Here is a 24,535-nt window from a genome sequence, read left to right on the forward strand (position 1 = left end):
AGGGCTGGATTCCAGCTCTTCTGCGCCAGGCCAGCATCCCTGTGGAGGAGGAGAAACTATAATTATCTTCCCGTCTGGGGTAAGCCCTGGGGTGACAACTCCCAGGTGACCCTAGTGCACTCAGGGCGCAGTTCCACGGCTGCTTAGGCGCGCAGCGCAGGTGACCCCTGCGGGTCCCGCGTACTCTGAGACCCTCGCCCGGGAAGACCGGTCCCCAAACTCAAGCTCCAGGGCGCGCGGTGGTGTTGCCATAACAACCGGCTCGCGCCTCCTCGGCGGAGGAAGTGACGAGAGTGGGTTGGCTGTTGTTGGGACACGTGACCCGGGTAGTGTTTTGACAGGGCAAACAGTAAGAGAAAGAGTGGAGAGCGAGCTAGGCAGGCAGGCAGGCAGGCAGGCAGGCAGGCAGGCAGGCAGCGGGGCCGGTGGATGCGCGGGGCGCGGCGTCTCGGCGTCTGGGCGTCTCGGCGGCCGCGGGGTCGCTGCGCGCTGCGCTCGGGGAGGCGTGGCCCGGAGCACGGAGTGTGATGTGAGCGGCCGGGCGGCCGCGGAGAGCAGTGCCGGGAGGAGGAGCGAGGGGTCCCGGAGGGCGGCGAGCGGGCGGGCCATGGGAGCCGCTCCTGGGTGGGCAGCACCACGCGTGGGTCGGCGCGCCTGAGGACATGCCCGGGCTCTGCTGCTGACGGGCTCCGGCGGGAAGCCGGCTCCCGAGGCCTCGGCGAGGCTAGCCAGAGGGGAGCCCCGCAGGTGAGACCCCGGGGGCTGCGGGGGCTGCTGCGCCCCGGTCCCTGCGGAGGTGCCTCGGTGCCCAGAGGATACTTGACCGAGGGCTGCCTTAGCTTCTGTGGCCTGACTCTTCCTCCTTCGTGCCTGTACCTCCAGGGCATAAATAGATCCTGCTTGTGCTTCCGAGACGCTGTGTCAGAGGAGGACACCTTGGCCTGGAGAGCGCAGGGGCGGGGAACAGGGGTGCTAGGCCCGAGGACGCCGGGGGTGGCGGTGCACAGGCTTGAGCTTTTTTTTTTTTTTTTTTTTTCCTTCAGACCTGCCCAGGGTTCTGTCACTGCAGTCTGCACCAGGAAGAGGCCTAACTTAGTAGTTTTCTTGCAAGATCTGAGGGTTAAAACAAGACTCGATTGTTTGTTTTCTTTTTACTTTGCTCTCTTAGCGTTTGGAAAACGAAGCAGAAGCCGTTGAGTCAGCGGTGTGCCGGTTGGAAGAACCCACACCTGTGTTTTACAGCACTTTGGGTGGAAATTGGATGCAAAAATGAAGCCAGACCGAGGTAAATGATTTATTTAAGTAGGGCCTGAGGTGTGTTTTGTTTCTCTGTCTCCTTTTAGAGGCGTTAACCTAATTTCCCCCAGGATCAACTATTCCTGTGTCAGATGGGAGGAACAGTTTCTGTGAAGATACCAGCTGCTGAGGAAGAGATGGGCTTATGGAGTAGGTGATTAAAGTCGGATGGGAGGACCTGTTCTTAGAGAGTGTTTGGTGTGTGGCAAAATGAAGGTGTCCAGAGTAGCATTTATAAGTGGCCACAGGCTTAGTATCCTTTTTTTGTTTCGGTTACTCAATTTTTTAGTCAGTCGAACTTCAGAAAAGTTTCCCAACTTTTGAAACTTGAGTTTGAACTTGATAAAGAGTATTATTTTGTAATCATTACTGTTTCATTAGCTGTTTTTTTTTTTTTTTTGTGTGTGTGTGTGGGTTTTTGTTGTTTGATTTTAGCTAGGGTTTTGTCAAGTTGTCTAGGTTGGCACAGATCTCACCATGTAACCCAGACTGGCCCAGAACTCACAGGTCACTAATGATCTTTCTACCATAGCCTCCACAGTGTTGGCATTACAGGCATGCACCACTGTGATCCCCTCATTGGTTCATTTTTGTGCTCCAAGTGAATTCCAATTGTTTTTAGAGTACCCCAGCTTCAGTCTCTCAAATGGACAGTTAGGGCCCAATTTTCCAGTCTAAATTTGTATATTATTATTATTGTTCTTTTTTTTTTTGGTTTTTCGAGACAGGGTTTCTCTGTGTAGCTTTGGAGCCTATCCTGGCACTCGCTCTGGAGACCAGGCTCACCTCGAACTCACAGAGATCTAGCCGCCTCTGCCTCCCGAGTGCTGGGATTAAAGGCGTGCACCACCAATGCCTGGCTTATTACCGTTCTTATTTGGTTTTTTGAGACAGGGTTTCTCTGTGTAGCCCTACCTGTCCTGGAACTTGCTCTGTAGACCAGGCTGGCCTGGAAGAAAGCCTGATGACCTGAGCTCAAATCCTGGAACCTACAAGGTAGAAGGAGAGAACCAACAACTGAAAGTTGTCCTCTGACCTCAATTCATGTACATTTTCAGACAGTGTACACACAGACCCCAAAAGTTAATATTTAAAAAGAAAAAGCATGTCACTATGTACCCCAGGCTGACCCACCTTCTATGGCCCCTCCTGCCTCAGTCTTTTATGTGCTGAGATTATCGTCCCACAACACCGAACCAGCCTTATTTTGCTTTTCAGATGCTTCAAAAGAAGTTGATTATCAGCCTTCTGATTAAGGATAAGGACAGCTTGAGTCTGATATAGTAACAGTGGTTAGGAATGAGGGCTTCTTAGTTGTGAATTTGAGTGTAAGAAATTATGCAGTAGGTGTCATCGTGTTTTGAAGGAAGGACTAGAACAGCACCCATTCAAGTATGAGGGTTCAGGATTGGAAAAATTGATTTATCCTCTGAAGTGGATTTTCAATAACCTGTGTGTTAAAATGATTATTTTCCAAATTATTATAAATACAAATTGTCTAGTTAAAATATGTCTTTTGGTCATAATATGTATTAAAATATACCAAGAAGGCTAGGCGGTGGGGGCACATGCCTTTAATCTGAGTACTTGGGAGGCAGAGGCAGGCGGATCTCTGTGAGTTGGAGACCAGCGTGGTCTACAAGAGCTAGTTCTAGGACAGGCTCCAAAGCCACAGAGAAACCCTGTCAAAAAACCATATATATATATATATATATATATATATATATATATATATATATATATGGAAGAAGTGGGAGAGAACTGTTTAATTTTATGCTTTAAATTATTTTTGAGTGTTTTACTGTTAATTAAAATAACTTTATAGTTACATCTGTAGACATATCATCAAGTGCATTGCTACTTAGAGAGTTGCCTGTGTACCATGCTAAGTTTAGATTTTTAGATTACATCAGTGACTGTGGAAAAACTGGCACCAAGGTCAGAAGCTGCATCTCAGAATAAACAAGCAAATAAAATCAAAGTCACTGTTTGTCTTGGATTCTTGTTTTTAAAAAGTTACTTTAAAGCCACAGCAGGTGAAAAATAGCATTTACAACAGAAACTTCTTAAAACTTGTTTTATAGGCAAAACTGTAAACAGTAAAAGGTTTAGTTATGTATTGATACAAGTTAATAAGGAAAATAAATCCATTTATCAAGATTCCCAGAGAAGTGAGAGTGAGTTTCTTTCCCTTGAAGGATGTTGCTCCCTTTATCATTCTCAGGTAAAAACTGAAGTAACCCCAAATACAATGTTGTGATTTTATTCCATAAAAACATGAAACTGGCACTGAGAGGTGGTGGCATGTCTTTATTCCCAGCATTTGGGAGGCAGAGGTAGGCAGATCTCTTGAGTTGGAGGCCAGCCTGGTCTACAGAATGAGTTCCAGGACATCCTCCAAAGCAATATAGAGAAACCCTGTCTCAAAAACAAAAAAAAAAAAACAACCAACCCCTAAACAAAAACAAACCAACAAAAAACACTTGCTGCTCTTCCAAAGAAACTGAATTCAGGATCCAGCACCCACATGGTGGCTCACAATCACCAGTCATTCCAATTCCAGGAGCTCTGGTATCCTCTTCTGCTCCTCCCCACACACACACACACACACACACACACACACACACACACACACACACACACACACACACACACACACACCCTTTTTAAGGGAAAAGGGGTGCATACAACCAATATAATTCAGTGACAAAGGGGGGCTGCTGAAAATGGCAGCTGTGTGCCACATCAGGCTCTAGAGCTGCTTGGTAAATTTGTGATTTTTCTTGGTGACTCTCACTTCAACTACTCCACTATTTCATACCTGTTTGTTATATCTGGTTTTATGGCCCCCTGCATTAGCCATCTCTGTTGCTAATGTGTTTACTCTTGTTCCTTTACTTTCCTGCTTTTAGTCTGCGTCCTGGAGAACTAGATGATCCTACTTGACACCAGGTTTCTGGAAAATGAGAGTGAATAAGAGACTCTCAGATACTCATCCAAGAACTAGTGGAGTGTGTGTTTTATGTAGAGACTGGAAACTGTTTGCCTAGGAGGGTTCAGCTGTGTCCACCCTCATTTTTGAGACAAGATCTCACTGTGTAGCCCACACTTCCCTGGGACTTGCTGTGAGCTCCTTATCCTGTGATTGGGTGTGATATTTGGCTGGGTGATAAAAACAGTTAAATGGGAATCATAGGAAAATCATAATGCTTTTTTTTCATTTCATATCTTCTGTTTTTTTCTTTATCTCTCAAAAAACATTTATGTGTATGGGTGTTTGCTTACATGTATGTCTGTGGATCATGTGTGTACCTGCTATCTACAGAGGCTAGAAAAGGATTTCAGATTCCCTGGAACTGGAGTTACACACAGTTTTTGTTTGTTTGTTGGTTGTTTGTTGTTTTGAGACAGGGTTTCTCTGTGTGTAGTCGTGGCTGTCCTGGAACTTACTTTGTAGATCAGGCTGGCCTTGAACTCACAGAGATCCACCTGCCTCTGCCTTCTGAGTGCTGAGATTAAAGTCATGCGCCACCACCGCCCAGCTATACACAGTGTTGAGCTACCATATGAGTGCTAGGAATTGAACCTCTGCAAGAGCAGTCTGTGCTCTTAACTACTATGCCATGTCCTCAGCCTTCATTTTTTTTCTTTTTGGTACTAGGAATTAAACCCAGGGCCTGTATACTCAGTACACTTGAGCTATACCCTATCTCTGTGAGGCTTTGGAGGGTGAAATAGGTTTTTATTTAGAGTTGGGTGTAATATTGCCTGTGTAAACCAAACTGGAACACGGGTAAGATCGCTACCTTTGAGTTCTATAAAGTGGAGGAAGACTCTGTAGAGCAGACCAAGGCTGAAATCTCACATTTTAAATAATTTTTCATTTTTAAAAGCAATTTATAGTTACTTTGTATGTACATAATTCATAAGTTTGTTTTAGGGAACGGGCAGTATATGTTCATCAAAAGTATACTTTGGGGATTTGAGGTATAACTCAGTGGTACAGTTAATACACTTACAAGGCCCAGTGTTCAATCCCCTGTGTGCATATGCTGGCTTGCTCTGTGGAAAGATGGATTCGTGGATGACTGAATGAATGATAGAGGGAGGGATAGATGGATAGACAGACAGATGTCAGATGGATGACAGATATATTGATGGATGGAGGATGGATGGATGGGTGGGTGGGTGGACGGATGGGCAGATGGATAGATTGAGTGACTGACATTCCAAAGCATTCAGTTTGCTTTTCACAGTAACAGTTTTTTGAATGCATGGTTACTTGGTTTATTATAATAGAGAGAATGGAACAAATGGATTTAGTAGCAAAAGGCCAGATTCTTCTAAGATTTGCACATTTTCTGCTGGTGTTGAGTGTATGCGTGTGTATCAGTTCCTTTATATAGTGGGTATACATAGTCAACTCTGCCTGGTGAGTAAGTGGAGGCTGGAGGTTTTGTTTATGAACTCAGTTAACATGTTACTGTGTAGTAAATGGCTACATTCCATATAGTCAAGAGTATTTTACTAGTTGGCAAAAAGATTTTTAAAGTTCCAAACAGTTTATAACATTACTTGGGTAACAATGGCAACATAATGTCCTTGATGTTAATTGTTAGTGTGCATTCTGGAGTCAGAATCTCCTTCTTATTACCGTGTATTCTTCATCACATTCGCTTCTGTCTTCTCACAACTGAACACTGAGAGTCATTGACGCATGGCAGGAGCTAAGTACATGACTTTTATGTATTGATATGTTGGTCTGTTGCAAACCGTACTCAACAGAGCTGAGAAAGGAAGTGTGTAGGGACCTCGTGCTGGCCTTTCTTTTACATTCACAGCACCCAACCTGGGAAAGTTCAGGTCTAGTGAATAGCCTTTTGTTTTCGTTTTGTTTTTTATTTTTTTTCAAGACAGGTTTCTCTCTCTAACCCTGGCTGTTCTGGAACTTGCTCTGTAGTCCAGACTGGCCTCAAACTCAGAGATGTGCCTGTCTCTGCCTCACAAGTGCTGAGATTAAAGGTGCACACTGCCACTACCACCAGCCAGTAACATTTAAATATTTAGCTGTCTGGAAAAACATCCAACCTACAAAGAGACACATTACATAAATGTGTAGTTTATTTCTTTATACCGTCACCTGATGTTACAACTACCTTAATATCTGTCTGAGGAGTGCTGTGGTTAGAATAAGTTTTCCTGGATTATGGGCTTTTAAGTGGTGTTACCTGTTGGGTCCAGCTGGTAGCTACAGAGGGTGGGCTGCTCTGCCTTGGACTCAGGGATGTACAACTTGGGACCTGGCCCCAGTTACACAAATACGGTGTGTCCGGTGTCTCACTCGAAGTCTTTGTGATCTTTGTGTAGGAGTAATTAAAGCAATTCCCACATGTTATAAACATAAAGTATCTTTATTTTGTCTATTTTAAGTGCTATTTCACAGAAACTTATTGAAGAGTAAGAAGACATACTTTAATTATCAATAAATCACTTAAATAGACTGTGTTTCAAGTCATAAACATTTTGCAGAACATGTCTGATGCCTGAATAAGTGCAAAATTTGAGCTACAAACAAAAATGTCAAGCAATTAGATAGTTATTGAGTTAAAATGGGAGGAATTTGCTCTGTCTCTCTCTCCCCCTTTTGTTATTATTTTACAAATTTCACCATTAGCCTTTGGATTACCATGCCTTTGAACCTGCTTATGTAGACACAAACAGTCCTGTTATCTTCAAAAGATGTTCTAAAGATACCTGGAATGGAAGAAGTGATTAGGTCTAGACAGTGTGGCACAGGGATCAGGTGCATTCCTTTTGTGGTGCGAATGATTCATTGTTGGCCTGTGTAAATCAAACAACAGAAATGACAGATGCTGGAAGAAAAGAAATGCTGGCTATGTTAACTGCAGTCTTTGGCTTAATTCCCAGAGGATGGTAGTAGTGGTGTTGATAACAGCTGATACTTGGGCCTTCCATGCAGAGACTGTGTTCCATGTTCTTTCACAGATGTAGCTATTAGCACCTTTGTTATATAGATAAGGGAAACTAAGCAACAGAGAGTTTTAGTTTCTTTTTTTTTTTTTTTTTGAGACAGGGTTTCTCTGTGTAGCCCTGGCTGTCCTGGAACTTACTCTGTAGAACAGGCTGACCTCAAACTCACAGAGATCCGCCTGCCTCTGCCTCTCAAGTGCTGGGTCTAAAGGCGTGGGCAACCACAGCATGGTCAGAATTTTAGTTTCTTACACAAGGTATCCAGATAGTGAAAAAGGTGAGCCCAAGTTCAAAGTGAGTTCAAGTACGTGCTCTCAGCCTCACCGGTAACAATAATTTACATTAAAGTATTTTAAGATATAACTTAGTTGTCGGGGAAATAAGCTCAAGGGAGTTGGTCAAGCCAGCCAGACAGCCCGAGTTTCATCCTTAAGACCACATGGTGAAGGGAGAAAACAGACACACACCCTCTCATACACACCACAAGCAAACAAATAAATGTAGAAGCTGTGGAAACTAGCAACGGTTATCTCTGAGCTTCGAGACTCTGAACGCTGCCTGTCCTCTTGGCTCCAGTGCCTTTACAATGGGATTTTTAAGAATAGTACCTTGGCTTAGAGTTACCCTGAAAATTAAATAAGTTAACATACATAATGTGCTCCAACAGCAGCTGCCACTTAGGGAGCATGCAAATGTGAGCTGCTGTTGTTGCTTTTGGACATTTTCTAAGGAAGAAGCCAGTCATTTAAGAAAGCTGGGAGGGCAAAACAAAGGGGCTAATTCAGCTCCAGCTTCATAGTGAGGTGATCTGAGTTAAGAGCCAGCCACCCTGTCAGTCTGTCACACACTTACCCTGATGAGCCTTGACACATCAGGCTCTGTCAAATAATTGCTGGCTTGATGCGACTTCTGAGTCTGGGATAGCAAAGGGGTGGACAGAGAAGTACCCTATGTTTCTGCTTGTCATCCAGTGAAAAGGAAGTAATTTAATGTACTAAACACTGTCATTTCTCTGTCAATGAGGGGGGAAAAAAAGGGATAATCTGAAGGTAGACTTGAGGAGCTAATGTGTACTATGTGTACAGTGAATGATTTAAAATTTCATTGAGCATCTTCTGTAAACAAGTACAGGAGACATTTAGTTGTTTAATCAAACACCCTTTATATTCTTGTTGCTTTTGTTGTTGTTTGTTTCTTGAGACAGCGTCCGCCTCGGCTTCTGGAGTGTCAGGATCACAGGTTTGTACTACACCTGGCTTTATTTATTCTTTGGTCCCTCTCATCTTTACATCCGATCATGGCAGTGTCTTCCTTCCTTCTTTTTGGAGCTGAGGACTTTTCAAAGAACACTAAACTGAGAGTTACTTATTCCTGGCGATAGATGTGTGTGTGATGAAAGGGGAAGTACTATACCTGGAAAGGGCACCTTCTTTCTTACAGGTAATTCTATTCTTGCTTGTGGGGTGGGGGTACAGAATAGACCCCAGTATGGCAGTTCACACATCTCCCAACACTCAGGAGGTTGAGGCTGGAGAATTGTCACAAGTTCAAGGCCAGCCTGGGCTACAAAATGAGTTCCAGGCCAGTCTCAACTTCAGAATGAGATTTTTATATCGACAGGGACAAGAACCAACAACAAAATCAGAGTAGTTGCATGATTATGTCTGTAGTTCCCGTTGGTCTGACTGGGTAAAGACTGCAGTTCATAACAAACACTTTAGACCCAGAGCCTGATCTAAGGCTGAGGTGAGCTTCCTCCCAGTTCCCTTTCATGCAGAAGGTACTCATCAGATAAAATAAAACAAGCCTTGTTCATGTCCTCCCTTTGTGTATACCCAGTACCACTGGCCACCTTTTTGGACTTTGATGTCACCCAGGGTCTTAGATATACTTTCCCGTTTATCACAAAGCCCTTCGTTCCAGCATCCCATAGTGCTCCTTGTTTTTCTCCTCTAGGCTGGAATGTCATTTTTTTCAGAGAGGGTTCTCCCCCGCCCCATGACTATCCTAATGTTTTCAACTCACATTAACTGTTACTGTTGTTATGTCTATTAAACTAGATGTCACTTGTTCTGTGTCAGCATTCTGTGTTCCTTTGATAACATTTACCAAACTTTGTAATTAGTTATATTTTTCCTTGTTTTCTGTCTGTAAATACATGAGGCCATAACTATACTCCCTGGCTCATGAGTTTTGTAGATGGCAGATATATTGTAGGTACATAGCCTATACTTAATATACACCTGTCAAATGAACTAATGAATGAATGGATGGCTAGAACACACCAATGTGGAAGAAATGGGAGCAAGAGAAGGTAGTTATCATTGATACCAACGGAAATTCTTCCATTTGGGGATTTGTTTGAGTTATGACTATTATCACAACTTTATGCCTGATTTTTTTTTCAGACCTATTTTAAAATTTGACCATTCCAAGATTGGGGGAAAGAGTATCATGTCCCCCTCTAGGTCTGGGATTAGAGGATATGGCCACTGTGCACAGTTTTATGCAGTGCTAGGGATCAGACCCAGGGCTTCTTGCATACTAGTTAGGCAAGTCTTGTACCACCAATTGAGCTGCATCCATCACCAGCCCAGCACTTTCCTATTGAAAAAAAAGTGTTTGCATGCTAAAAAGTCGAGTTGAACTGAGACAGAACATTATAAAATAAGAAGTAGGCAAAGGCTGTTTGGTGTCAGGTGTCAGTGGTCTCCAGGTTATCTGATTAGCAAGTGATCCAGAAACAGATATTTGGAGGAAGCACTGATCACTTTCCCCCTGCTCTTTTCATTCCTGTTGTCAGGAGGGAGGGAGTAAATAGGTGAACTTCCTCTTTATAAGCACAAGAAGGTTGGGGCAGCAGGATGGAATAGCAGGGAAAAGCCTTGAAGGATTCAGAGTTGAGATTAGGGGCTGTGCTGTCACTGGTTTTTGTGACTTGGGTTGAGTCCCAAACCTGTTTCCTCATCTAGAAAATGTGCTTGGCTCAGGATTGTTTCTGAGCTCAGGTGAAATGATGTGACAAAGGACTTTGTAAACTGTGGAATGCTATAATAACACTCCTGCTTTACCCTGAGGGTAGGATCTTTTGTGAGCAGAAGCTGAAGTGTTCCCAAGGACAGTCAGGTGCTTAGCTGTTAGGGCTTCTCTCCTAATAGCAATTTACACATTGAAAAAAAAAAAAAGTATTAGTCCTCATTTCCTGACTTGTTACACCAAGTATAGAGTCATTTGTATTAGTAAATGCATATTTAATTATGCTTTTATTTTTAAAGTTTGAGACAGTGTCTTATGTAGCTATCTGGAATGGCCTTGAACTATCTTCAGAGCCTAGATAGGATTTGCCCTTTACCTCGGCCCTCAGAGTAACTCGGGCCTGCAGCATGAGCCCAGCTTGGTTAGATGGTTTTCCAGGAGTATTAAACTGTGGTCATTATTTAGTCAGATCAGTTGGATCCCCTTAGTAGTGTGATATAATGTAACAAGAGTTAAGGATCTGAAACTTGATGATCAAGTCTGGATTGAAATTCTAACTTCAGGGGCTGCTTAGAGAGATGACTCAGTGGTAAAGAGCAGTTGCTGCTCTTGCAGAAGACCTGGGTTCAATTCTCAGCACCCCCATGATGATTCAGCTGTCTTTAACTTCCAGGCATTCAACATGGCTCACATAGAATAAATAAATACAATATTTACATATTCTAATGCCAATATTTGCCAGGCCAAAATGATCTTTCAGACGGTTCCATTGTCTGAGTAACATTCTTGCTCTGACACTGTCAGCCTGAAGCCTCTTGGAAAGTGAACTGAGAATTTGGCAATGGCAGGAGCCATATGCCTCACACAGCTAGGGGTGTGGGTTAGCTCACTTGGCTCATGGGTTTCAAGACCCAGCCCACATATGATCCAGGAAGGGATTTAGGGCTAGTTTTGGTTTTGGTTTTTCCCTCAGCTGTTCTGAAGAACTGAGTATTTCAGAATTCTGTTCTAAAAACTACGTTTAACAGGCACAAGAGGTCAACAGACCTTATGTCCCCATCAACATGATGTGCACTATGCAAACTAGAAGGAGAAACCGGCATTGAATTATGCAGTGTTTAGGGCAGACACCACAGGAGAGGGGAAGCGGGTTAACTTGGTGGTACATCCAGCTGTTTCTGGGTGGTGATGATCAGTTTAGGGTAACACTAGGGCAGAGAGATGGGACAGTGGTGGGTACTACGACCTTGGTGGGTACTACGACCTTGGTGGAAAATACAGAATGATGAGCTGCTGGTCAGAACTGCATTTTAGTAATTGACCGCATTGCCTAAGATTCCACAGGACTTGGACCAGGCTCTTCTTCCCTAAGCTCAGAGTACAGACTTGCTTCATGGTGTTGTGAATTAATAGCCAGTGTCAGTTAAAACCTTTGGAGGGAGTGGGGTAGAGTACTGGTCATTAATAGGAATTTCTATGCGTCATTTTGTAATTTGTAATGTAAAACCTAATACTCTGATGTTGGTTTTTTTTTTTTCTCTTCTTCTAAAGGGGGATGTTTATTCCTATAAGGTTACTTGTGGAATGAATGAAGTTATATGATAAAGAACTATCTATGTACCAAAAATAAATAGGGAGCTATTTATTCTTTCTTTTTGCTTTTTTTTTTTTTTCATCTCTGACGGCACTTCCTATTGTTTGCTTTTTTTTTTTTTTTTTTTAAAGCAGAGTCTTAGCATGTAACCTAATCTGGCCTTAAACTTACTATGTAGCCTTTGCAGACCTTGAACTCAAAGCTTGTGATACTGCTTTCTTCTCCAGAGTGTTGGCATTACAAGCTTCACCACCACAGGTGGCACAAGAGCTATTCAGTATCTAAGCAGTTATGCTTATATGTCACCTGTGTGTTCCCCAGACACAGATGATTAAGTCAAGGCAATGGGAGTCTAGTGGGAAAAGGGCCAGAAGTGTCAAGGCCAGCACAGTAAGTGATCTGATACAGCTGTGACCTGAGAGTGGGAACACACACACACACACACACACACACACACATACTCTCTCTCTCTCTCTCTCTCTCTCTCTCTCTCTCTCTCTCTCTCTCTCTCTCTCTCTCTCTCTCTGCCTTCCCTGATTGTGTGATTCAAATTGCTGTGGGATGAATTTGGATTTTTTTGTGGGATTGGTTTAAAGTTAATGTTCAGTTTTTTGAGGTCTTACTAAGAAAAGTTATGGTTATATAGAGCAGTATCTACAACTCTGACTTGTAATTGTTTATCCTGCAGCAGCTTATAGTCATCTAATATGAGCTGATAGCTGAGTGAGTATCAGAGCTGTGTCTCTGTCAGAGTGCTTTGATTGAAGCCAGAGAGATGGATTTAAAGGTAGGGATGGTCTTTATGAAGACACAGCAGCTATGTTGAGCCTTTTCTTCCTTCCTTCCTTCCTTCCTTCCTTCCTTCCTTCCTTCCTTCCTTCCTTCCTTTCTTATTCTTTTTTTCTTTTTGGTTTCTTGAGTCAGGGTTTCTTTGTGTAGCTTTGGAGCCTGTCCCAGAACTTGCTCTGTAGACCAGGCTAGCCTCGAACTCACAGAGATCTGCCTTCCTCTGCCTCCCCAGTGCTGTGATTAAAGGTGTGTGCCACCACTGCCCCACCCTGTTGAACCTTAAAAGACACATATTTGCATGGACATAGACATAGATGGACTTTTTTTTTTTTTACAATTATGGGTTGAAAAGACTCAAAGGGCATTCTAAGGAGAGAGCTACAGTGTGGAAGGATGTGGTGGTTTGAATGACAATGGTCCCAATAGGCCCAGGGAGTGGTGCTATTTGAAAGGATTAGGAGGTATGGCTTTGTTGAAGTAAGTGTGACCTTGTTGGAGGAAGTGTGTCACTAGAGGTGGAGTTTGAGGTTTCCAATGCTCAACCTAGACCCAGTGCCTTTCTTTACTTCCTGCTGCCTACCAATCCAGATGTAGAACTCCAGATGTCGTTACCTCTCCATCAGCATGTCTGTTTGCCTGCCACCATGATGAAAATGGACTGAACCTCTGAAACTGTAAGCAAGCCCCAACTACTTGCTTTCTTTTATAAGAGTAGCTATGGTCATGGTGTCTCTTCACAGCAATAGAAACCCTAATTAAGACAAGGTAGAAGGAAGAATCTTGGACTGAGGGCTAATTTAGGAATAGAAGAGATTGGATTTTTGAATGTCAAGCTAAGGACTCTGGGCTTAATCTATTTGATGGTGGGCACTAACTAGGAAGTATTTTGGGATGACTACAGAGAACTTTTTAGAAGAATCATTGGATTTTGTTTCTTTAATTTAGCCTAAGCAAGCCTAGAGATATTACTGACAGTCTTGAAATCATATTTTAAATCTCAGAATTTCATTGTGACTTGCACTTATGAAAATCATTCTGCACTAATCTCTGCTTTCAACTAAATTCTTTGTCTTCTTCATTTGTTCTACCCTTTGCCTTTGTTCTTTGTTTATGAACACGGGGGGGGGGTAGTATTCTCTATTCTGAAAGTTCTTGAGCTACTAGTGTGGTGCACAGTACTAACAGTCATGTGATGCTAGTTTATGATACACGTGTCAGAGCAGTAAGCTGCACTATCATTTAGCTACAGGTTCCAACATGCAAGGGAGAAATACACATGGTAAGGTAGGAAGGATATGGATTCCTTTTCCCATTCTAGACAATTGTTTGCAGAAGCTTAATTCTGTGGAATTAGATGCCTTATCCTGCAGCTTCCTGTGAGCCCTGAGGCTCACAGGTGGTCCCTGCAACATGGATAAGCTTTGCTGGCTGTGTTGAGGGGATGGGCATCCATCTTTTTCCTTCCCCAACCACAAAAATGGTCTCACAACAAAACTTTAAGGAAGGAAAGCTAGTGGCCAGTAAAGGAGGCTTGTTTAGTGTAGGAAAAGCATGAAGCAGGAACTCTGAGGTTCTGTGTCTTAGTTCTCTTGTAAGACCCCCGGAAACTCAGGCCTCCAGGATCTCAGCCCAGGACCTCAGTCACCTTAATCACCAGGAGGAGTCAAAAGCTTGATGCAAACTGCACGAAGCTTTATTATAGTTGTTTAACGAGCTAACCCCATGTTAGCTCGGGCCTTTCATCCATCCACCATGGCAGATGGCTAGAAAGATAGCTCGAAGCGTCTGCATAGAGATCTTATAGAACAGCATAAGGGGAGTGTCTAGGGGTATGCACAGGCTCAGGATTGGTGTGCCTCCAGGCTTGGAGGGTTTGCCCTGTGTTGATTGGTCAACTGGTTGTTATGGCCCATAGGCCCTCTCAGGGTGGTTGCTATGCTCTGCACATCATTGCTGTGCACTTGTCTGAAAAGCACACCCAGAGCCGTAAAGCATAGCACCACCAGCTAACTTCTGATTGGTTCCTTGCCACGAGGCAGGCATCTGACCTCCTAGTGACCAAGGCAAGGTCGTGTTCGGCTGTATGGCTACCAAAATGGGAAGCTGGTCCCTTCACTCTGGCTGTGCAGAGACACTAACTTCTTTAACTCTTTATCTGATGCTTAGATGAGATGATTTCAGGCCTTCCCTCTATGTTCATTGTCCATTCATAACTCCTTTCTAAATATTTCTCTGGACATGTCTACTTGGCAATTGGGAAGGATCTAGCCAGACTGTTGAGGAAGTGTGTTCTCATCTTAGTAATGACTATGCAGAATGAACACTGGTCCTGGAGGTGTACTGTGCTCTAGCCTGTCATCATCTAATCCTGACTGGTTCCTTTCTGATAGCTCTTGTTGTAGAGCTCAGGTGTCCACCCCGCACACTGAATGGCTCAGATCAGAGGGAAAGCCTCAGGTGACATACACAGTGGCACAGATTGAATTTCATTATGAGCATCTCAGGCCCTGAAAGTGCTTCTATCACTCTGAAATTACTCTCAGAGCCATTCAACTGCTAGAAACCCAAGTGAGCAAGGCTTTTGGAGAATGTAAAGCTCTTTTAAAAACTAGACCTTGGCTGGGTGGTGGCAGTGGCTTATGGCTTTAATCCCAGCACTCAGGAGGCAGAAGCAGACAGATCTTTGTGAGTTCAAGACCAGTCTGGTCTATATAAGGAGTTCCAGGACAGAAAGAAAAGGGAGAGAGGGAGGGGGGAAGAATGTCTTGCTTTTGATGAACTTGTCCATACCAAACCCTTCTGACACCACATCACTAGCCTGACGCTCTTGACAGATTCCCCCAGACCTAGCTATAAAAGCTGGTCTCAGATTTCCTCCCTGCCCAGCATTTGTTGCAGGACCTGTTCCCAGGGCTGTTGGAGCAGTCAGTGGAGGTGAGCTGTGGAAAGTGTTCAGTGTACAGCCTGATTCCAAACAATTTGCAGTAGCAGTGCCATGCTATTGTTCATTGCTGTGAATGGTAGCCATCTCTTTAGTTCATAGGTTGATCACATATTCCAGGTACTCTGAAAGAAACCTATAAAGGCCAAAATCCAGACTGAGATTAGAGAGAAAGTGCTCAAGACCTCTGAGAAAGAGAACAGAGGACAAGAGGGAGTGAGCTGTGGAAGGAGTGGGGCAGGATGTTCCAGGGCAAGGTGCTGAATTTAGGAAAGAGCCTGGCCCCCTTTTAGGCTGAAGGGAGACCAGGTACTGACTATGCTTTTTTGCTGCTTTAACCTCTCTCTTCACTTGTGTTATATTCTCCAAGGGAAGAGGGCACATCCAAGCCTTTAGCTGTGTCTCTCCGTTCTGCCACAGAATTGGCTTTATCTAGAGTATTTATAAACTACTCATGTACCCATCTCTTGCTTAGTCAACAGCAGCACCTTGAAGATGAGTACTTTCGCATCCTTTAGACAGGGTAGGCAGGATGCAGTAAGGGGTTTGATTTGGTTTGCCTCGGTGTGTTTTGGAAGGATCTCTCACATTGCCTAGCTTGGCCTTGAACTCCATGCATAGCCAAGGATGGCCTTAAACTCCTGATCATCCTAGCTCTACCTCCTAAATCCTAGGATTACAGTCATATATGTTGCTATGCTTGAATGTTCATGTGGTACCTTAAAAAATAAAAATACTTGCACACCTTTATAAAGTGTATTCAAATGATTTCAGAGATAAATAGTTGACATTTCTGCCCTGAGACAACATTTTCCCTGTTGCCAAAGCCGTTTGTCAGTCTTTCTGTATGCAGTGGTGGCTAATGTCTTCTTTTTCCTTATTCATTAAAAAAAAAAAAATGGAGCTAGAGATATGTCTTAGTGGCTAATAGCACTAGCTGTTGTTGTAGAGGACCTGATTTTTATTCCCCAGATCTGTGTAGGAGGCTCATAGCTCCTGGGCATCTGGCACCCTCATCTGGCCTGAGGGCATCTACACTACACACATAAATAAAGGGAAAAAAAATCAATATTTTGTTCTTTTTTAAATGACAGTTTTGGTTTCTTAGTTGTTTTTCAACACTTTAATTCTAGAACCTGATCTCTCTCTCTTTTTTTTTTAATTAGTTAACTAAATGGTTTAGTGCAGCACAGTGCAGGGCGGGTGGTGGAGCCCAGGGCCTTGTGCATGCTAGCAGAGTCCTCTACTATTAAGCTGTGTCCCCATCCTTGTTTTTTTGAGAGAGAGCCTTTTTGTGTAACCCAGGGTGACCTTATACTGCCTGCCCTGTCTTCCTATCTCAGGACTTCTGGTGCTCGGATTACAAGTGTGTACTGCCACACTAGGCTGACTAGGTCTGTGTAGCTCTCTACCTTAAGAATTTAACATGCAGAATCTGGCACTGACATCAGCCCCTGTTAATGCAGGTATATGCATGAGTGACAGGCAGAGGACTGAGAGTTGTCCCTCACCAACTGCTTTGGTTTCTCTAGTCAGCCTCTTAATCTTCAAAGTACTGTTTCAGGAACAGAAGAATAGGTAATTATGGGCTCTTCACTCCATGGAAAAGCTTTTAGGAAAACAGCGATTTATCAGAATAAAAAGTCTTCTTTGGTTCCAGTTGACTTGAAAGTCGCATGCTTTGCAATAACAGGGCATTAGCAAATCCCAGAGTGCATCTTTAGGGAAGTAAAGGGGAATCCATGTACACCTCAACACACGTTTATGTAATAATGCTGAAATTAACCATGTGTTATAGGGTACTAAAAATGGATTTTTAATACCTGATCTTGACGCTTATTATATGTGACTAATGTGTGTGCAGATTATATGAGACAAAGTGTTTGCCCAGTAGCTTAGATTAAAATAACTCCTGTTCTAGCTCATTTTAAACAATGTAGTATGAATGGTGCCAAAAGAACCGGCTAGAACATTTTCTTCTCTCTGAGATCTCAGGTCTTGTAAACAAGGCTCTGGAGGGACTTTGCATGACTCTGCTCCTGCATCACATCTAGGTCATCATAACCTAGACCTCTGCACAGATGAGGGTGCCAGTTAGGTCCCTTTGGGTCTTATTATTTTTTATATCAAAAATGCTTTTGGTTTTTAATAACAAAATATTTCAGTTGCTCTTTTGCTACCCAAACCATCTCAGCAAATACAAGCATCTTACTCAGCATGTATATGGGAGAGCATATGAATGTGACTAACATCTTGATTTATCCCTAGGCTTTCCCAACAGCATAATATTGTTTTTAATTTTCCAAAAGACCTATGTCTATAACTGTTAACAATACTGAATTTTAACTATTTTGTTATCTTTCTTTTTTTTCTCAGATTTTCTGATTTGAATTGGAAACAAGATTGTTTTACATGACAATCCCAGTTCCCTTCTCCCTCCCGTCCTCCCCTACCACCCCTCCCCCATCTAAAACCCTACCTATCATATCCTTTCTGCTCCCCCTGGATGGTGAGGCCTTCCATAGGGTGTCATCAGAGTCTATTGTTGTATCCTTTGGGATAGGACCTAGGCCTACCCCCATGTGTCTTAGCTCAGGGAGTATTCCTCTATGTGGAATGGGCTCCCAAAGTCCACACCTATGCTAGGGTATTTTGTTATCTTTCTTGCAATTTAATTATTAAGGTGTTAAATATGATACTGTTAAAAAAATGTAAAAAAATAAGAATAGAAACCTTTGGCAGTCAAAATCAGCATGCGAGTGTGTGTGTGTGTGTGTGTGTGTGTGTGTGTCTGTCTGTCTGTCTGTCTGTCTGTCTGTCTGTCTCTGTGTCAGTGTGTCTGTATGTGTCTCTGTGTGTATGTGTGTGTACATGTGGGGAGGTGTTGCAGGGGGGCCTCTGGATTCCTTCTATGGCATGGACCTCATGTATCCAAAGGTAAAGAAACTTAAAATATACTTGGGTGGTTCTGAGAATACAGCTGTATGCATTGTATAAGCTCTGACTGCTACTGAGCTATGTCTCCCTGCCCAAGAAGAGACTTAAATTCTTGAATTGCTTGAAAGTCAAGTAGATGGTTTATGGCAATAGAGAAACCATCATTTCTACATTATAAATAAATAAACTCCGGTAGGTTTGCTAGGACGGTGTTGAAGTGGAAATATTCCAAATCCCGAGAGCCATCTGGCCTGAGTGATCTTTCCAGTGAGGCTGGAGTTTGTGTGAAGGTGCATGCACTCCCCGGCCTGGGCTTTTGTCTGCAAAGTCCACCATGGGAAGTTACATCCTAGTTGTGTAGCACCTTACAGCTCTCACACTTTTGCCTTCTTTGGCCTTCACCATGTGCTCTTGGAACATCTCCGGTCTGCTGCTCTCAGGTCAGTGTCCATTTTCACTTGCTTCACTTCCCTTGGAGTGAGTGAGTGACCTCTGCCCTGAAGTGCAAGGTTCTTCTCCAGCTTGAGCTGTTTGTTGTCCAACTCATGGCCTTGCTACATCCAGGCTCCCTGCATCAGGAGTGGTTTAAAGATAGATAGTTGGTTTGTTTTCATTTTGCATTCATCCCCCTCTTTAAGCCTGGCCCTTCCTTGCACTAGCTAAGAGCAGGTTCTTGCGGAAGTGCATCCCAGCCTGATAGCTGTTTGATGTGTAATGGGCCATGGTAGTTAGTAGATAGAAAACATCAATGTCAGCTTTCTGTGTTTAAATCTTACCTTATTTGCATTATGGATGCAAATACACAGGCTGTATTTACATTATGGATGGAATGGATGTATGTATATAAGAAACATTGGTCCAGCCTGGTGGCACAGGCCTGTAATCGTAGCTACTCATTATGCTGAGGCAGGAGGAGCCCACGTTCAAGGTCTGTCTGTGTGCTGCAATGAATTCAGGGTCAGGGTAGACAACATTTTGAGACCCTGTCTCAATTTAAATAAGTAAAAATTGACAAAGTAGGTAGGGTGGTGAACAAACTGTAATATCAGCACTTACAAGACTGAGGCCAGAGGGTCACTACAAGCTCAAGGCCGCCCTGGCTACACAGTGAGTTTGAGATCAGCCAGGGTTACATAGCAAGACTCTGGGTGGGGGTGGGAGAGAAAGAAAGAAAGAAAGAAAGGAAAGCTGTAGATGTACTTCTGTGTTAATGCACTTGTCCAGCATACTCAAGGCCCTCAATTCAATCCCCAGTGTCTGTCTGTCTGTTTCCCCCTCACACACAGGTTCTAGGAAGGACAGCTGTGTTTAAGCTGTTACATAAGATACTGGAAGAACTCCATTGAACCCTAGTTTTGTCCACTTGACTCTGGTTACTTGGGCAGGTAACAACGTCATTTTTCTCAGGTGTTGGATAACAGCTGCTGGAGAGTGAGAGGTGGTGGGCATGTAATAAGATGGGTGGCAGCTCCTATGTGGTAGCTTCCTAGTGGGTATGTATATATGACAGTTATTGAACATACCCATATTACTTAACAGTTACCTTTGAAAGGTCCTTTTTGTTCAGGAAGTATCAAATCTTGTATTTAAAGTGTCTTCGCAGTTATTTCTGTTAGAAGGAAACATAGATAACCTAAAACAGTTGGCTTTTGAAGTTCTTCCATTTTCTATTTGGAATAAATATGTCTTTTTAAAAACCATTATAAAAGATGAGCTTTCCTGTCAGTTTCCTTGTATCAGCATAAAAGAAGTGACTTCCTGAACTTGACCATGTTGCATAGATACTAAGTGTGTGTGTAGGTGGTGGGGCAGAGACCCAAGGACAGAAACCAGCCCTTGTGTAGCATCTCTGTATCTAGACTCCTGGCCTGCAGAGTTGATGCTGTGCTGTCAAGCATATCTGTCATAGCTCTGTTTACTAAGGTGGAAGGTGGAAGGTACTGTTCCAAATGTACTGGAAACCAGCAGCACAGGGGAAGGATTTTTTTTTTTTTATCATTTTTTTTATTTGAATTAGAAACAAGATTGAATTACATGACAATCCCAGTTCCCTTCTCCCTCCCCTCCTCCCCTACCACCCCCCAACTAAAACCCTACCTATCACATACCCTTTCTTCTAATCTACACCTGACTCAACTTTTCTGCTCCCTCATGACCTCTGCATCCTTCCTCTTCTCCCCTTCTCATTCTCGTAGCTCCCTCCCCCCTCTTCCCATGCTCTCAATTTGCTCAGGGGATCGTGACACAGGGGAAGGATTTTGCTGAACAAATTTTTCTTAGTTGGTTTTTATTTTTCAAGGTGTATGCTTATTGAAAAATGATTAATTTATAATTATATTCTGACTAGATAAATGTATTTTCTGAGTTCTCCCTTTTTTCCTTGTTTGTTTATTTATTTGAAACAGAATCTTACTATGTAGCCCAGGCTGGCTTCAAAATGTGATTCTTTCCTGCCTCAGCCTCCTGACTGCTGGAATTATAGATATGCAATATACCTGGCTTGGGAATTCTTTCTTTATGCTGTTGATCAATACTATAATATCAGTAAGCACGCAGTACTACAAGGTGTTAATTACAGTGCTCCACAGCTGTTTCTGAAAGGAAGTATTCCCACTCTACCTAGGAGTTATTAGTATTGTGTTTATTTCCAAGACAGTCTCACCACGTAAACCCAAGACCACCTGGGTATTGTGATCCTCCTGCCTCAGCCACTGGCATGCTAGTGTGGCAGTTGTGTCCCCCATGCTCAGCTGTGTTTTATGTGGCTCTTGTGTTTTTTGAAAGATAGGAAAAAGTTGATTTTGAAATACAAATTAATTAATGCAGATCTTTAATGTGATTCCCTTAGATGAGCCAGTGTTCTTATTTGAGCAGTGGAAATAATACTCCATTCATTTGTATTCTGTTCATCTCCAGTAGTTTGGAAATGAAATGAAATTTTGTGGGATTTAAACTGGCATGATGCTGGGTGAGCAGCTGTAATGTGCAGATGTGAAGCCGCATACAGTATGACAGAGGAGACCCTGCAAAAGGGTCATTTGTCAGCGGCTGTGTACATTCTAGGGCCAGCACTTAGAGGGGCCCGAGATTAGTCTTGTATCAGGAAAGTTTTTAGTGGCTTAGTACTTTTCTTTCTCTTACTATGAGTAAACAGAAGACTCCTATTTTGAACCATTGGATCTGAGTTTAAAACCCAGCCTTCTGTATGGTAGCACTCCCTGAGTCACCATGTCACAGGCCCATTCTGTGTTCTCAGCATACCCCTATGTTGTTCTCAGAAGAGTTGGGAGGGATCTCTCCTGCTGCCTAGTGCAGGAGCCAGCAATAGGGTTAGAGTTAACTCTTTGGTTGTGTTTACTTGTGTGCTCTAAGCCCCTGGGATCTAGACGCTTCACTTGGGTGGTAATCTTGTGGATTCTGGGACTGTTATGAAACTGCTGTGCTGTTTGTGGCCTCTCGTGTAAAAATAGCCTCGTGGTGCCCCCGTGGGGCGCTTAGTGGCCAGTATTTCCATCATCCTGCACTCCCCCCAACTAGGACACTTGAGGTAAACAAAGCTCTGAGTAACAAGCAGATTGCAGTGGCTGCTGTACGGATCTGAGTCTCAGAGCTGCCACCAAGAACTCAAAAGGATTCCATTGCTTTAACATTCAAAGCCCTGTGTCTGATTGATGACATAGATGTTCAGAAAAGCTTTTCTGGAAAAAAAACAAACAAAAAACCATCTGTGATCCTGTTTGTTCCTTAGCAGCTGAATTGAGTCCCCCAGGTGCTTATAAGAGCTTGGGGTATGGCTTAGTGGCAGAGTGATTGTCTGGCAAACTCAAGGCCCTAGGTTCAATGACCAATACCACTAACAAATGTTTAAATCCAAACAGCTTTGCAAGCTGGGGAGGTGTTTTTGCTGTTCATGGAGACAATGTGGACTAGTATACATAAAACCTGAAAAATGTCAATACCTTCCAGTGTCCAGGTAATTTTAAGATAAAAGTAAATGAATTTAGAATGTGTGTCTTGCTTCATGTAACAAGAGACCTTATGATGGAAATTCCTACCTCCTTTCGACACTGTAAGAGTTCACTGAGCAGCTTGTGGCTTTTCCCTTTTGACTCTTACTCAGCGACCTGTTAGCCTGTTCTTGCCTCTCTGGTGGTGCCCTTAGAGTTAGTTCATAGTAGGTAAATACAGGTTGATGCGCCATTCACATGGTTACTATTTCTGTGTTTACACGTTGTCTTGGGGTTTCACTTGGGTGAGAACCTGATTTACTTGAAGTGGGAGGTAATAAATGTTTGCCCTCACTTCCCTGCTTTGTCCTGGGCTTTATGTGCAACACGAACAGATACCAGTTTTATCTTACACACTTGTGGTCTTTTAAAGAGCAATTAGAAGTACACGTGCTAAGGCCCCCGTGCTGGTCATTGTCAGTTCACTGTTCTTCCCTTTCAAGTTGCCTAAACACAGCTGAGTTCTTAAGAGGAGCAAAGAAAACATGACAGTGCTGCCAAGTAGACAGGAAGCCATGCAAGCGCAAGCGAGCAAGCCAGCCGACCCAGGAGTGAGGCTGAGCACAGCCTCATCCAATCAGCTGAGCGCACTGTTGCTATGTGCACCCTACTCTGCCTTTGTGAGAAGCCTGCACAGGGAAGTGCTGTGCTCCGCTCTGCTCCCGTGCTTTCCACCGCTGCCGACATCTGGATTCCTCCGTGGCTGACAGTGTAGCAACTGACAGCCAGAGGCTTCCAGTATGGTTTTCAGTGGGAACAAAGGGCTCCGAAGACAAGGTGTGTAATGAGTTGTTTTCAGTGGCTTTGTTGTCAAACGTCCAGTTTTGGGTGGTTGTTGATTGTAAGGCTGGTTTATGTGGATTTTTAATAAACAGGTCCAGGGATGTGATTGGACTTTGAGAGTCATGGGACATAGGGACTTGTCCTTTGCTTCTGATAGCCTGTTTTCTTTGAACAGCATTGCCTGAAGGATTATTAAAATGCTAATCTGAACAATGAGTGGGAAGAAAAGAAACCAGATACAGTGCTCACTTTAATGAGGGAAAATGTGATAGAAATGAGAACATCAAGGAGGGAATGTGGTTAGCCAGAAGTCCTGGCTGTGTGCATGGAATATATTTTAAAACAAAAGCTGCCAAGATATGTTTTGAATATCTGTTTTATATTATATATATATATATATATATATATATAATATATATATATGTTTGATTGAATTAATTACTTCTGAGTGAGACAAAAACTGTCAGGGATTAGTTTAGGACAGAAAAGGATCCATATTGCCCATCCATAATGCACTTATGAAGATGCTCCCCCAAATTAATGCAGTCTCTTAATTACTACGTCTCTTGACTAGTTTTGTGCAGTTCACACAGAATACAGTGATGTGACTCACCAGTAAACCTGTTAAATGTCACCTAGAAGATAGAATAAGAGATTTTGAAGCCAACCTTACAACAGTATTTTAAGACTGAAGTTAGCCTCCTAAGTATAAGTCTCCCCTGATGAACTAATTGCAAATACTAAAAAATTACTGATTAAAATTATTAAACAACACTGATTTAGTAATTGAATAGGTATAAGGTACAATTTGTTTGAGATCTGAAAATGCTGGCCTATATAATAAGGGGTTTTGTTTTTGTTTGTTCTTTTATGCGTTTGTTTGTTTGTTTGTTTGTTTGTTTGACACAGGGTTTCTCTGTAGCCCTGGCTGTCTTAGAACTCGCTCTGTAGACTAGGCTGGTTCAAACTCAGAGATACTCCTGCCTCTGCCTCCTGAGTGCTGAGATTAAAAGCATGTACCCCTCACCTCTACTCTGTCACCTCCCCACCCCCATTTCATTTTTCAAATATTGTGAAATTAGAATTTATATAATTGAGCCGGGCGTTGGTAGCGCACACCTTTAATCCCAGCACTCGGGAGGCAGAGGCAGGCAGATCTCTGTGAGTTCGAGGCCAGCCTGGTCTCCAGAGGGAGTGCCAGGATAGGCTCCAAAGCTACAC

General features: G+C 43.1%; 1 protein-coding gene across 2 annotated transcripts in view; it reads left to right on the plus strand.

The window, feature by feature from the left end:
- Positions 1 to 608: 608 nt before the first annotated feature.
- The window catches only part of Fam214a (family with sequence similarity 214 member A), a 79,341-nt gene continuing 55,414 nt past the window's right edge, over positions 609 to 24,535 (plus strand). For both annotated transcript variants that reach the window (XR_004769641.1, XM_027411155.2), the window contains exons 1-2: positions 609 to 747; positions 1,169 to 1,285. Coding sequence is in view for 1 of the 2 variants with exons in the window: in XM_027411155.2 (XP_027266956.1) it covers positions 1,270 to 1,285 (16 nt within the window). In the remaining variant the exon portion in view is untranslated. The remainder of the gene's footprint in view (positions 748 to 1,168; positions 1,286 to 24,535) is intronic.

This window comes from Cricetulus griseus, chromosome 4 (assembly GCF_003668045.3).
Source record: "Cricetulus griseus strain 17A/GY chromosome 4, alternate assembly CriGri-PICRH-1.0, whole genome shotgun sequence".
Lineage (NCBI taxonomy): Eukaryota > Metazoa > Chordata > Mammalia > Rodentia > Cricetidae > Cricetulus > Cricetulus griseus.